The sequence below is a fragment of the Vicia villosa genome, linkage group LG1, assembly GCF_029867415.1.
Source record: "Vicia villosa cultivar HV-30 ecotype Madison, WI linkage group LG1, Vvil1.0, whole genome shotgun sequence".
Taxonomy (NCBI): domain Eukaryota; kingdom Viridiplantae; phylum Streptophyta; class Magnoliopsida; order Fabales; family Fabaceae; genus Vicia; species Vicia villosa.
The window spans coordinates 73267896-73282672 of record NC_081180.1 but is presented as its reverse complement, the minus strand read 5'-3'; the positions used below and the strand labels follow the sequence as shown (position 1 = coordinate 73282672).

The 14777-nt window shown below is 36.9% G+C and overlaps 1 protein-coding gene across 1 annotated transcript; it reads right to left on the bottom strand.

Annotated features, from left to right (window-relative positions):
• Window positions 1-3994: 3994 nt before the first annotated feature.
• On the bottom strand, window positions 3995-4734 carry LOC131609538 (non-specific lipid transfer protein GPI-anchored 15-like). The gene is made up of 2 exons (XM_058881252.1): window positions 4306-4734; window positions 3995-4193 (listed from the first exon to the last, which is right to left on the bottom strand). Exons 1-2 carry the CDS (start codon window positions 4655-4657, stop codon window positions 4177-4179), a joined length of 369 nt encoding a protein of 122 aa, XP_058737235.1. The 5' UTR covers window positions 4658-4734; the 3' UTR covers window positions 3995-4176.
• Between the last annotated feature and the right edge of the window lie 10043 nt (window positions 4735-14777).

Genomic DNA, 14777 nt, shown 5'->3' with positions numbered 1-14777 from the left:
GGAGTCCAAAGCCATTTAGATTCAATAACTTGTGGATCAAACACGAAGAGTTTTCTTCTTTTGTGACCAAAGAATGGGCCAATATCCATTTCAAGGGGAGAGGTGATTTTTGTATGGTAGAGAAGTTGAAGGTTCTAAAGGGCCGAATCTCGTGGTGGAACAAAGCCGTCTATGGGTGGATTGACCTTAACATTGGGAAAGCCGAAGAGGAGATGCATCATTTAGATAACATGTTTGTTCATTTTGCAGGTAACGTTCTGGAAGAGGTGGTTTCGAAGAGAACAAAAGCGGGTGGCGGTCTTTTGGGATAATCTTAATAAGAAGGAAGGTTTTCTTCGCTTAAAGTCTAGACAACTTTGGCTTTCCAAAGGAGACAACAACACCCGTTTTTTCCATAATTCTTTAAGGGATAGAAGGAGGAGGAACTTGATGTGCTCTCTTGAATCTAATAGAGGTATTTTGGAAGAACCTCATGACATTAAAGATTACGTTTTTAATCATTTTAAAAGGTTTTTCAAGGAGGATGTGGCATGTCGGCCGGAACCTAGAGGAATTAGCCTAAATTCATTGTCGAGTGATGACTCCTTGGAGTTGGAGAAGCCTTTCATGGAAGAGGAAGTAAAGGAGGCTATTTGGTTGTGTGATGGAAACAAAAGCCCCGGTGCGGACGGATTCTCTTTAGAATTTTTCAAGAGGTTTTGGCTTTTGCTAAAAGGAGATTTGATGGCTCTTTGCAACGATTTCCACTCCAAGGGTGTTTTAGTGAAATCCATAACATCTTCTTTTTTGGCTTTGATTCCAAAAATCAAAAATCCACAATATCTTTTTGAATACCGCCCTATTTGTTTGGTAGGAAGTATTTATAAAATTCTTGCGAAGCTTCTAACCGCTAGAATCAAAAGGGTTGTTGGTAAATTGGTGTCTCCGAATCAAACCGCGTTCGTCCCGGGAAGAAATATGATGGATGGAGTTTTGATGATGAACGAGATTCTTGATTGGGTTAAGAGGAATAAAAGGAGTTGTCTTATGCTTAAGGTGGATTTTGAAAAGGCCTATGACACTGTTTCTTGGAATTTCGTTAGGTTTGTGTTGGAGAGAATGGGTTTTGGCAAGAGGTGGATGAAATGGATGGAAGCGTGTGTCTTTACTAGTCATATGTCCGTCTTGGTTAACAAAAGTGCCACAAAAGATTTTTCGGCTCAAAAAGGTTTACGTCAAGGCGATCCGTTGTCTCCTTTTATTTTTGTTCTTGTCATGGAGGGTCTAACCGCTTTGGTGAAAAAGGTGGGGGAGGTGGGGGAGTTTAAACCGTTTATGTTCGGCGAAGAGGATCATGTAGACATCCTTCAATTTGCGGATGACACCGTTATCCTAGGTGAGCCTTCTTGTGATAATCTTTGGAACTTGAAAGTGATTTTGAGAGGTTTTGAGCTTGTTTCGGGCTTGAAAATCAATTTTTCGAAAAGTAATGTCCTAGTTGTGCACGTTGGTGAGTGGTTTATGAATACGGCTTCATCGTTTCTATCTTGCAAGAAAGGAACGATCCCTTTCAAATTCTTAGGTGTTATGGTGGGTATTTGTCCTAGAAAGATCAAGGCTTGGAAGGAGGTTTTAAAAAACATAAAGGATATATTGTCGGCATGGAAAGGTATGAATATTTCTTTTGGGGGGAGGATAACTCTTATTAATGCGGTTTTCAACGCAATCCCGACGTTCACCCTTTCTTTCTACAAAGCACCTTCAAAAATAATTCAAGAGATAAGAGGTCTTCAAAGCAACTTCTTGTGGAGCGGAAACGTGAATAAAAGGAGCATTCATTGGGTGAAGTGGGAGATAGTGTGTAAACCCAAAGAGAAGGGTGGCTTGGGGATAAGGGACGTCCGTGAGATGAATAGAGCCCTCCTCCTTAAGTGGAAATGGAGAATTTTAACGGAGAAATATACTATTTGGAGTAGATTTATCGAGTTGAGATATTTAAATCCTAAGCTTAAGGTTCAAGCGTCGGGAGCGGAAATATTAAATTCGGATGATTCAATTTGGTGGAGGGACGTCATCAACAATGATTTGAACTTGGGTTCTTTCGAGCAAGGTTTTTCCGGATGTGTAAAGTGCAATACCAAAAACTGTAAAAGCATTATGTTTTGGCATAGTAATTGGTTGGGAAATCAATCAATACGTGTTTTATTCCCGGATCTGTATGATACTTCAACAAATAAAATGTGCTCGATCTAGGAGGCAATTTCGTGGCAAGACGGTGCGTCTGTGTGGAACCAAAACTGTCTGTTTCATGAATGTTTTTCTGCAGGTTTTGTTATCGATACAGCAGCCCCTGTGTCGGCTTTTCTGGCTGCAGCTGCAAGGTGGCCTGGCCTTCTTTCCATTTTGCCAACGCCGGTTCTAGACAGCAGGGGGGAGGATAGCTTCTATTGGAGGCTGAATCCAGATGGGAATTTCTCGGTTACTAGCATTTCAAAGCTGGAGGCGGAGAGCAAGGATATGGCTTGGCCGATCGCAACGGTAACACATATGAATATTGTCTGGAATTCATGTATTCCTCTCAGGATAAAAGTGTTTGCTTGAAGGTTCTTCTCTAACAAACTTCCGATAAAAGATCTTCTGTTACTCAGGAATGTCCCTAATATAAGCTCTTTTGATTGCTTATTTTGCTTGGCTCATCAGGAGAGTTTAAATCATTTGTTTTTCGATTGTCTTGTTTCTAGAAGGATTTGGAGTAGTATCTTGTGTTGGATAGGGGCTGATTTAAAAATGTCTTTAGTTGAGTTTTTGAATTTTGGCAACATTCAAGACAAGGTGAAGAATGCAAATATCAAGATCAAGATTAACACCATTTGGAGTATTTGGCTCATGAGAAATGCTATCATTTTTTAGAACAAGTCTTATAGCTATGATGTGGTGTTTTCTAATGTAATCTTTCTTTCTTGGAGATGGATGGCTTTAAGCCACCCTTTGTATCATAATAGCTTCTATGATTGGTACAAGTTACCGCTGTCTTGTTTCAACTCTGTTTAGAGTTTTTGTTTTGTAAGGGTTGCACCCCTAGTGCGATATCTTATAAAATTTGCTTATTGAAAAAAAAATATTTTTTGCTTGATCTCCTCGATGATCCTAGTCGAGTTGGAGGAAGAGGCTTCCTTTGGACACGGCTGCAAATTTCATGTAGTTGTTAAATTATGGGTGAGAAGTATAAGACTTGAACTGTGATAAAGTTATTGTTAATTTAGGGGTGTTCGCGGTGCGGTTTGAGTAGTTTTGACGCTAAAAATCATCCGAACCATAAGAGATAAAAATATACGGTTTGGTTTGATTCAGTTGGATTTAAAAAATCAAACCAAATCAAACTAATGCGGTTTGGGTTGGTTTGGTTGTTTCTGTTTTTTACAAAATATTTATTGAGCCATACATACACATATAGAGAAAAATATAATTTTAAGTTTTATCATTCATACATTTTCATAAAAAAGTTTATAATTGTCAAAATAAATTTAAAATTGATGCATAAAATTACGTCTTACACGTTTATCTTAAGTCTAAAGAATGATATGTGAAATTTCATTCTTAAATAAATATCATACAAACAATACGATAAAATATATTTTGTCAAAATAGTATTTATAAAAGAATAATATTTTATTTTTGTTGATATGGAAATTAAAATAAATATCATACAAAGAATATGATAAAATATACATATAGTATTTGTTGCTTTCTCTAAAGAATTGAAGAAATATATATTAGTTAGTAAGATTTTGTAATATAATGCGGTTTGATTTGGTTTACAAAATACAAACCGCAAACCACACGATTCTATTAGAAAATGGTTCAAACACATCCAAATCAAATACAATTTTTTACAATTTCGATTTAGTTTGATTTGATTTTGATCCCCTAATTGTTATCATCAAGTGCTACTATCAAAATTGTTTTTAAGTAAAAAAAATTAATATAATAGTAAAAATAAAAGTTATAGAAAATAACATTATTTTATAATAATACCAAGCAATACATCAAATCATACAACAATATTCTTAGAAATACAAATTGCTACAGCCTGACACATGTCACTCTCCAAGTAGAAAATGACATATTACAGAACTTATTTATCTCTCTAATCTGTTAGATAGTGCATATCACATATATTATTCTTCTGTTTTGGTTTCAAGGAAGTGTGTACTCTGCAAAAAGGAAAGAAGAAAAGAACAAGTTTAATTAATCACATTGCACAATTAAGGAAAGTGTAGACACAAAATCAAGACATAGTAAGTCAAATATGAATGAAAGACTTACTTCCACATTTCTTTCCAGCAGGTCTGTTCCTAATGTTGCATCTCTTAGGAATAGTAATAGCAATAGCAAGATTGATCTTAGCTTGTTTAGCAAGAGGTGACAAAAGAACTGAACAAAGACATTTTGGAGAAGTTGAAAGCAAAGCACCAACTTTAGAACAGCAAGCTGCTGAAACTTTTGCCCTCCCATTACGTGATGCATCTAAGCATGGACTCAGACTAGCAGCTGCTGAACCAATTGGTGTCTTTCCACATTCTCCAGCACCTTCACTTTCCATAATTAACACACTTGATGCCAACAGAAACATCACCACTGTTGCAAGAAAAGTTCTAGCCTTGAATTCCATCACCATTTTTGTTGTTGAAAATCACTTACTACTAGTATGATTGATTTGGTTTGTGTATGGCACATTGAATTACAAGGAGCAAGTAGCATAGTTATATAGTAGTAGTAAAGTTAAAAGGGGCATGACATTAGTAATAGTGGGGTGGTTGTGGTGTAAGATATTCAACTTATAATCATAATGTTTCATGGTAGAAGCTTCACTGTGAACATCCCTTGAATTGAATAGCCTTTGATCGACATGTTCACTAGGGAGAATAAATTGTATACAATATTTCTATAATCAAAGAAAGAAGTAGGTGAGCTAAAAATTGTAGTGTGAACATAGCAAAAGTTGGGCAGACAAAATTTTAATGCACTTAAGGCTACCTCATAATTTGTTCCACTAAGCAAGCATGTTTGAACTATAAGATCACTATTCACGACACGTGTGGTTTTGTTCACCAGGTACATGATCAAATTTAATTCAAAATTTTTATTGGTAATATCAAATGTGTCAAACTTCCATGAATAAGAACTGAAAACAGAGAGAGAAAAATAACAGAAAGTATAGAGAAGATGAAGATTTTGTTATTCAATCGATAATTCTGTTACAAATTGTATTCAGTTAGTTCCCCAATGAACTAACTCTTATCACTATATAGCCAATAGAAAAACAGAAGGAAGGATTTTCTATCCTCTAAGGTATTGTCCACTAGTTCCTATCCTACACCTCTAATACTCCCCCTCAAGTGGGAAGGTATATATCAAACATTCCCCACTTGGAAGTTAACAGCTCATATAGTGGACGCGAGAGAGCTTTTGTGAGAGGATCGGCAAGCTGCTGGGAGGACTTGACATGAATCAGCTTGAGGAACTGAGTTTGTACATGCTGGCGAATGAAATGGCAATCAATGTCGACATGCTTGGATCTTTCATGGCTCAACGGATTTGATGCCAGCTGAATGGCTGCCATACTATCACAAAACACCATAACAGACTGCAATCGTACTTCAAAGGTTCGCAAGAGCTGTTTGATCCATAGCAATTCAGAGGTAAGAGAAGCTAAAGCCCGATACTCTGCCTCAGCAGATGATCTAGCCACAGTAGGCTGTTTCTTTGATTTCCACGAGATCAATGCTTCACCTAAGAACACACAAAAGCCAGTAGTTGATTTGCGTGTTACTTTACAACTGCCCCAGTCAGCATCCACAAATGCAGTAATGCGAAAAGAAGATTTTGCTGGGAAGAGTAAGCCTTTTCCCGGAGTCCCCTTAAGGTACTGTAAGACATGATGTACCCCTGTCAAATGTGTGGTACGAGGTTGTTGCATGAATTGACTCAGTTTGTTGACCGCATATGCAATGTCAGGCCTTGAAATTGTCAAATACATGAGTTTACCTATAAGTCTTCGATAGGCAGAAGCATCTTCAAGCAGTTCACCGTCAGAATCATTGAACGATACCGTCGAATCCAAAGGCACACTCATAGGTTTAGAAGCAAGATAACCCGTGTCTTGAAGTAGCTGCAGGGTGTACTTTCTCTGACATAAGTGAATCCCCTTTTGTGAAGTGGCAATTTCCAATCCTAGAAAATAATGTAGATCTCCCATCACTTTTAATTTGAAATGTTGCTGAAGAAGACCTTCAACTTGCTTCAATCTTTGTGGATCCGGTCCTGCAAGTACAATGTCATCTACATATACTAATAATATGACTAATGACGAGGCTGTACCACTGAAGAATAAAGAATGATCCGCTGATGACTGCTCAAATCCCAGAGAAGTAATGGTGGAACTGAATTTTTGATACCATTGCCTGGATGCTTGTCTTAAGCCATACAGAGACTTATTGAGTTTACAAACCAAGTTCTCCCCCTTTATAGGATAGCCTTTAGGGAGTTGCATAAAAACTTCTTCAGAAAGATCACCATTCAGGAAAGCGTTATTAATGTCCAGTTGAATAAAATTCCATTTATGTTGAGCAGCAATAGAAAGCAAAATCCTGACCGTGGTGAGCTTTGCCACAGGAGAAAACGTGTCTACGAAGTCAACCCCAGCTTGTTGTGTGAATCCACGGGCTACCAAACGCGCCTTATACCTGTCCAAGGACCCATCAGCTCTGTATTTTACCTTGTATATCCATTTACAACCCACAGCCTTCTTGCCCGGTGGAAGAGTTTGAAGGGACCAAGTGTGATTTGCTTCAAGGGCCGCAATCTCTTCTGCCATGGCTTGTCTCCATTCAGGACTTGAGACAGCTTGATGATAAAAGGAAGGTTCATAGATATTGGACACTTGGCCTATAAACTGTCTATAATCTGGCTTCAGCTTTCCATAGGACAAGTGGTGTTGTATCGGATATTGGACACTGCATTGGTAGTCTTGAAGATAAGAGGGAGGTCTGTGAATTCTAGATGCTCTTTGATGAGGGACAATTTGGTCAACAGGTATGGCAGCAGTGTGGTCATGATGTATATCCAGGGTATCATGTATAGGACTATGCAAGTCATCCTGTGGATGTTGAACATTACCATGAACCAAAGGATTTTGTGCATGAGGAGTGAAAGAATCCGCTATGGCTTTGGGTATCACAGTGTCAGAAAAGAAACCGGACAGTGCCGTGTCATCAGCAATGGAGTGAAAAGGAAACACATTTTCTTGGAACATTACATCCCTAGTGACAAGGACTTTTCTAGTGTCTAAGTTCAGAATCTTGTAGCCTTTGACACCATGTGGATAACCAAGAAACACACAAGGTGATGCACGTGGAGTGAATTTTGACCTATATGCAGGAATGGTAGATGCATAACACAAACATCCAAAAACTCTCAGAGATTCATAGTTTGGCAACTTACTATGCAGCAGTTCAAAAGGAGATTTGTTGTCCAATCCTGGGGAGGGGACTCTATTGATTAGGTATGCACTGGTATTGACACATTCACCCCAGAATCGTATTGGCACCTTGGAATGAAACAACACAGCTCTGGCAACATTTAGTAAATGCTGATGTTTCCTCTCAACAACTGAATTTTGCTGAGGTCGATGAGGACACGACAGTTGATGTATGGCGCCTTCAGCTTGCAAAAATTCAGTAAGTTGTAGTTCCTTTGCATTATCACTGCGGACTCCTTTTATGTTAGTATTAAACTGAGTTTTTATAAACTTAAAAAACAGTTTAATCAACATAGGTGCTTCAGATTTATGTTTCATCAAATGAATCCAAGTGTATCGTGTATGATCATCAACAATAGTTAAGAAGTAATAATAGCCATCATACGTAGGTTTAGCAAAGGGACCCCACACATCACAATGAATCAAATCGAAAGGTGATTGACTACGATTATTATGTGAAATAAAAGGTAAACGATGAAACTTAGCAAGGGGGCATATTTTGCAGAATTCATTATTCTCTTTATTGGAAGGAAATACATTTGGAACTTGATGATGAATAGACTGTAAAACCTGATCAGACAAATGTCCTAATCTAGCATGCCAAGTAGAAAAAGAAACATTAGCAACAGTACAAGTAGGTATATCCTCAAGAGTAGCTGAGGTATGAGTAGGTGCACAATTGAGGAAGTAAAGACCATGAGTGTAATCACCCGAACCAGTCACCTTCCCCTGCTGACTGTCCTGAATCATAAACCCAGACTTAGAAAAAACAACAGACAAATGAGGGTTTTGTAGCAACTGTCCAACAGACAATAGATTTATGCGAAAATGAGGAATATATAGCACATTTCGTAAAATCAGATGAGAACTAAGAGTAACTGTGCCTATGGCAGCCACTGGAATTTTAGCATTGTTTGGTAAAGTCACAAACTTGTGTGATAGAGATTTATATGAATCAAACATTTCTAAAGAGTGGACAATGTGTGATGTTGCCCCTGAGTCCACTATCCAAGTATTGCTAATAGGATATGAATTTTGATAAGATGAAGTAAAAACCATACCAGCTGAATCACCTGATGGAGCATCTGAGCTGGAGTGTCTTGCCATCTGACCTTGAATGTAAGCAATGAGTTGCTGGTACTGCTTTGTGTTCAAGGGTGTGTCTTCCTCCCTGATGTCCGTGTGAACAACATTAGAATGTGAAGAATTTGAACCTTTTCCCTTTTTGAATCCAGGTGGATAGCCATGAAGTTTGAAGCACTTGTCCTTGATGTGACCAAGAACACCACAGTGTGAACATAAGGGACGATCCTTCTTACCAGCTTTAAGCTTCGCACCATTAGAGTCAGTAACCGCACAAGCAAAGTTTTCATTGTTTTCATTGGTAATTGCATTTACAACACGTTGTTTCTCTTCCTGAATTACCAATGAGAAAACTCGACTAACCGATGGTAAGGGATCCATGAGTAGAATTTGACTTCGAATAGGATTGAAGCTTTCATTCAATCCAAGCAAGAATGTGAGAACGTACTCACGGTTTATGTGTTCAATCAGAGGATTTACACCACCACAAACACATTGGTGAATAGGGCGAAATTCGGCGAGTTCCTCCCAAAGACCTTTGATCTTGGAGTAGTAAGCACCAACGGAGAGAGTACCCTGAGTACACGTGATGAAATCTTTGCGCAGTTGGAACAAACGAGGACCGTTGTTCTGCAAGAATCGTTCTTGGAGATCATTCCAAATCGCCGCCGCAGTGGAGGCGTAGATAACGCTGGCTGTGAGATCTTTTGATACTGAGTTCAAAAGCCACGAAGCAACGACATTGTCGTTACGTTGCCAGAGTTGGAACTGAGGATCATCGTCAGGAGGTTGCTGAATCGAGCCATCAACGAAACCAATCTTGTTCTTTGCACGAAGAGCAATGATCATTGCACGACGCCATGACGGATAGTTCTCCTCCGTCAACAGATGCGAAACCAAAACAAGACCGGGATGATCGGAATGATGAATGAAAAAGGGATTCTGCTGTTGATCATCCATGACGATGCCAAGGAAGGGAGATGACGAGCTTGACACCAAGAATCGGAAGCGGAAGTAAAATCAAAGCTTGCAATAGCAAGATTTGCAGAGAAAATCTACTGATACCATATCAAATGTGTCAAACTTCCATGAATAAGAACTGAAAACAGAGAGAGAAAAATAACAGAAAGTATAGAGAAGATGAAGATTTTGTTATTCAATCGATAATTCTGTTACAAATTGTATTCAGTTAGTTCCCCAATGAACTAACTCTTATCACTATATAGCCAATAGAAAAACAGAAGGAAGGATTTTCTATCCTCTAAGGTATTGTCCACTAGTTCCTATCCTACACCTCTAATTGGTAATTCTTTCTTTTTTAGAGAAGAAAATTACATTAAGAATACCATGGTGATAAAATTGTATATACTGCTTTATTCTTTTTTTTCATGTCAGTCTTACCTTTTAATGTATATCAAAATAATTAATATATGGCTTAAATAGTCTTTTGATTCCTGTAAGTTTGTGTGTTTTTTATTTTTGTCTCTGTATCTTATTTTTCTTGAAAATGATTCCTAAAGGTTAAAATCTTTTTTGTTTTAATCCCTAAAATTAAAATCCGCAGAAAAATTCAAAGGAAAATCCGCAAGAAAACTGCAAATTTTCCTGCAGATTTTAACTTTAAGGACTAAAACCAAAATAATTTAAACATTCAGGGATCATTTACCACAAAAATAAGATACAGGGACGAAAACCAAAAACACACCAACTCTCAGGAACCAAAAAACTATTTAAGCCTTAATATATAATATTAAAGGTTAAAAGTATTGCACATCGGTGTATAGTATAAAATGCATACTCTTTTTTTTCGCATAATTTATTTTTTAACATTTTTATATCTCTTTTCTTATAATATTTTTGATAAACTATCATTTTATTTAATATATTTTTATCTTGGTAATAATTAACTAAAGTTATTATAGATATATATATTTACATTATTATCTTAATCAATGAAAGCAAAAAAATATATAAATTTTTTGAACAAATACAACAAATAATAAAAAGCGTATACTATAAATATTTGTATTATTAATAGATGTTAATAGAGATGAGAATTAGTCGAATCAAACTAGACTTTATTTAAATAAATAATATACATAAAAAAATTAATTTTTTTTATTATACAAAAACTAAAATTTGAGTTTAACCTGATACTCGTCAATTTTTTAAATTTAAATTAATATTTTTAAAATATTTTATTTATTGATATAGACTAATAACCATGTAAATAGCTATAATTTTATTGCTAGATTTTCACAAACAATAATTAACAAAAGAGTAACAAATATTATATTATATAAAAATATTATATTTTAAAATATTAATAAAAAATTATTTTTAATTATTATTTTACATATAAAATAATATATTTTAATTAAATACAGATTGACCTGTCAAAATTTATTTTTATTAAAGAGTTTAAATCTGATTCATTTAAATAAAAAAATTATAACAAATTTGTGTTTGAACTTTTTTTTTTAAACAGGTAAGACTGAGTCAAATTTTAAACAAAAATAAATCGATCTGTCAAATTAAACAGATTGTTTACCCTAAATACTAAAATTACAGCATGAGTAGGTCGCATATAATATTTGTTTCATACAATGTATTTTTAATATTTTGGGTAAAAAAGCAACCATTTTTTATACAAAAATTATTTTCCTCTAATCCCTCGGTTGTTTTAAAAACCGAGATGATAGCTAAGTGTTTCTTTCACTATTTTCATTCAACGGCCTTAAATAAATCTTTGTCGTCCATATAAAGGTTATCAACGCTCAAGAATCCACCATTAGTGATCCGCGTGAAACCTAACGTCCATTATATAAGTTCTCTTACGATATTGGAAATCTAAATGAAACATATGAAGCGCTTGAAACATAAGGAAACTTGGAAAAGTTCTCTTCGATGGATTGCAAGAGCAGAAAATCAGCTGGATTCAAGGTTTGTTCTATTAACTTTTTATTTATACCGAAAATATTTTTGATTATTGATATTAATTATCTTACCCATTTTTTTCACCAGAAACAAATTCATGCAAGATCCGTAGAGAATATCCTTTAACAAATCCTTTGTTTTGTTTTGAGAAAAGAGGTTCCTGGTATTTGATTTTGCCCAGAATATCAAGGAATTGAAGATCCAACATATGATCTTCATGGACAATTAATATAATATTCTTTGTAAACACTGTAACGAGTTTTATTTAAAAAAACTAATGACCCCTCGGTTTTTATGATAAACCGAGATAAATAAGACGCTAGTATTTGTAAATAATAAAAGTGCGGAAACAGGGGTTCGAACCCATGCCATAATAAACCTTTACCTCGGTATTTTAAAAATCGCGGTGTTAAGTCATTACTTTTCATTACGCCCTTCGTTACCTCGATTCTTTTGCCGAGGTAAAATATATTTCACTTCCGATGTTAGAAGTGCTTTTTGTAGTAGTATCCTGACCCTATTTTCGCTCTAAACTTCATTCTACCAACATCAAACTAGATTCCCTTTCTGTTGAAAAAGTGATGATGAGGAGAGGTCTAAAGTCTTTATACGAAGGGCTTGGTTATTAAGAAGGGCTCAGCCCCGACGATGTGCCTTCTTTAATATTTAAGAGGAAAAAGATCATTGATACCTACGTTATTGTGAGTGAGGTCGGTCGCTCAGAGAGGAAATACATCTTTGGTGAGGGAGGTGTTCTTTCCATTTTTTGACATGGTTTCTTGTACATTGCAAATAAAATTAATGGTTTGAAAAAGCTATATGCCATTGTCTCTTCTCAGGGAGTCGAACCAGGCCCCATTGGTCGGGCTGCTACGCCCCTCCTACAACTCTTGTCGCATCATCTACTGTTGAGGCTACCATCGACGGCCTTGAGGTTGAACAAATTACTCTTGTCGATGCCATTCTGAATATGGAAAATCAGCCACAACATTCTACTGCTCCACTAAATATAGGTCATGATCACGACCAGAGTACCATTTTAGAGGAAGAATCCCCCAAACGGGCTCGTCTTTCTAGGGGTGCTGCTTCAGGATCAGCTACCCCTCTTCTTATATTGTCTACCATCCTTTCTTCCCGAATTCCACATACTCCTAAGAAAGTTGCTACTACTATGTTTGAGGAGGACCTGACTTACATTAAGATTCTTCCTAAGGCAGAAAAGATTGAGCTTTTCTCTGAGGCCACCTACTACACTTATTAGGCATATTCTCTTTTCTATTTAGTTATTGTTGGTCGGGTGACGTCTTAGTCATGGGTAATCCTTCAAAGGATAGGTATAACTAGAAAGGGAAATGTGAAGATATGGAGAAAAATTGCTCTAAGTTTCACTAGGCCACAACTTCTCTTCAGGAGAAAGTTCACTGCGACGAGGCTTTCTAAGAGGAGGCAAAGATCTATAACTCTCCCTCTACTTTGGTTGCTCATATTGCTGAGTTGGAATCTTCCTTAGAGGAAAAGAGGAAGCATTGTCAAGAGACCGATGTTGCTATTACAAAGGTGAATCGTCACACCGAAGAGGCTTAAAAAGCTCTTAAACAGGAGAAAAAAATCTCGTGCTTAAGTCTCTTCAACAAATTTGGAAGAATGTATATGGATTTCTTGACTAGGAAGTGGACCAGGATAAGGAATTTTTCCAAGACATTCATATCCCTAACATGGAACTGGACCCATTGAAGGTTATTCAGGTTGAGGCTTTGGTGGACAACCGAAGCGCGACATCTCAGAGCGAGGAAGCCTGATTTTATTTTTCCTTTTTTCGTATAATGATAATGAGCTTTCACACCTTTGCAAAAATGATAGTATTTATATATATATTTGCCTTTATGCTTGATGCCTTTATTTAGGTTTTTGTGCTTGATATATTTTATTTCTTCTTTGTGGTTGTTTGGCCCACCATATGGGTTGTTGGTATCCATGCTTTGGTTTGATTCACAAATCCTTGTTGGACTTATTCACCGTTTCTGTACTTATGTACTTCTTTGTTATGTATACTCTACTGGTGTCTGGTGCGTCCGTTGAACTATGGTCCCAATAGGAGTTTTTTTGTTACTAGCTCCAACTAGGAAGAGTTAGTGTTTTTCTTCAGCATCACTAGAAATTGTTCCCGACCAAAGGGAAGGTCCCCGCCCCTGCCCCCAGGTTTATCCTGGTTCAGGGTGCACGTCTCTGGGCTCCACCGCTTACACTCTTAGAGTCGACAGTTCGTAAGAGTGGGTGCTTCAGCTACACTTGAAGTGTGTTAACCAAGTGTGGAGTCTACCTTAGAAGAGCGGCTCGTACTATCCTACAGAGGGTTACAAGAACCTTTGTACTTGTAATGTTTTTCATTCATGGTTAGAAAATTAATGACTAATATTGTGTAGAACTTTATGGAACACTTATCTCATCAAGAAAATCGCAACAAAAGTGTATTCTACTACCCTTCTGCTCATTATTCGGCTGACTGCGTAGCTAGGGGCTGTTGTAATGAGAGTGTTTATCAATTGGATTCGCTTCGTCAAGTCATTTGTCTTTGGTGTTGCGGGCGTGATGCTTCTTTCACATCCCCGACGGATGAGCTTGTTTCTCAAGGGTCGTGTCTGCGTACCTTTATTTAAGGAGCGACATTGTGGAGTCAATGTCTTCGTATCTATCTTGCTCGTCCGTGAACATATAAGTCCGACCATCTATGGACGGATGCCTTCAACTGTGTTTTATGAATGGTTGGATGATTTATTCATCCTTTATTTTCTTTATTTTGGGGATGACATCGACTTACCCAAAATCATTGTTGAATGAGGAATTCTACTCCTCAAGAGCTTCACCCAACATCCTTTTCTAGTCAACATGGGTTGCATCTAGTTTTCTTTCCTACCGTACTATCTCCATGCTAGTTGGCAAAGTCAGGGTCTTTAGCTCGCCACGTTGGACCTCGTGAAAACATATTAGATGATGTCTCTACACGAACACAGTAGCAACCTGAGAACAACTCTAAATGTCGATCCATATTTCTATGTTTTTCTCTTAGTGGTATGCATGATCAATCCATCTTTTATTTATACTATTGGTCGCTCCTTCCGATTGAGGGCGCGAGCTATGTTATATTGTGAGAGAAATTTATCAAATTATCAAAGACCAATGGATATCCTCCATAGTAAACATTCAGATCTGATTTTCGGAGATTTGATTGCTCGTCTGT

What these genes read in the sequence shown, in the direction of transcription:
- LOC131609538 (XM_058881252.1), bottom strand. Translation starts at nt 4,657, where the DNA reads ATGGTGATGGAATTCAAGGCTAGAACTTTTCTTGCAACAGTGGTGATG.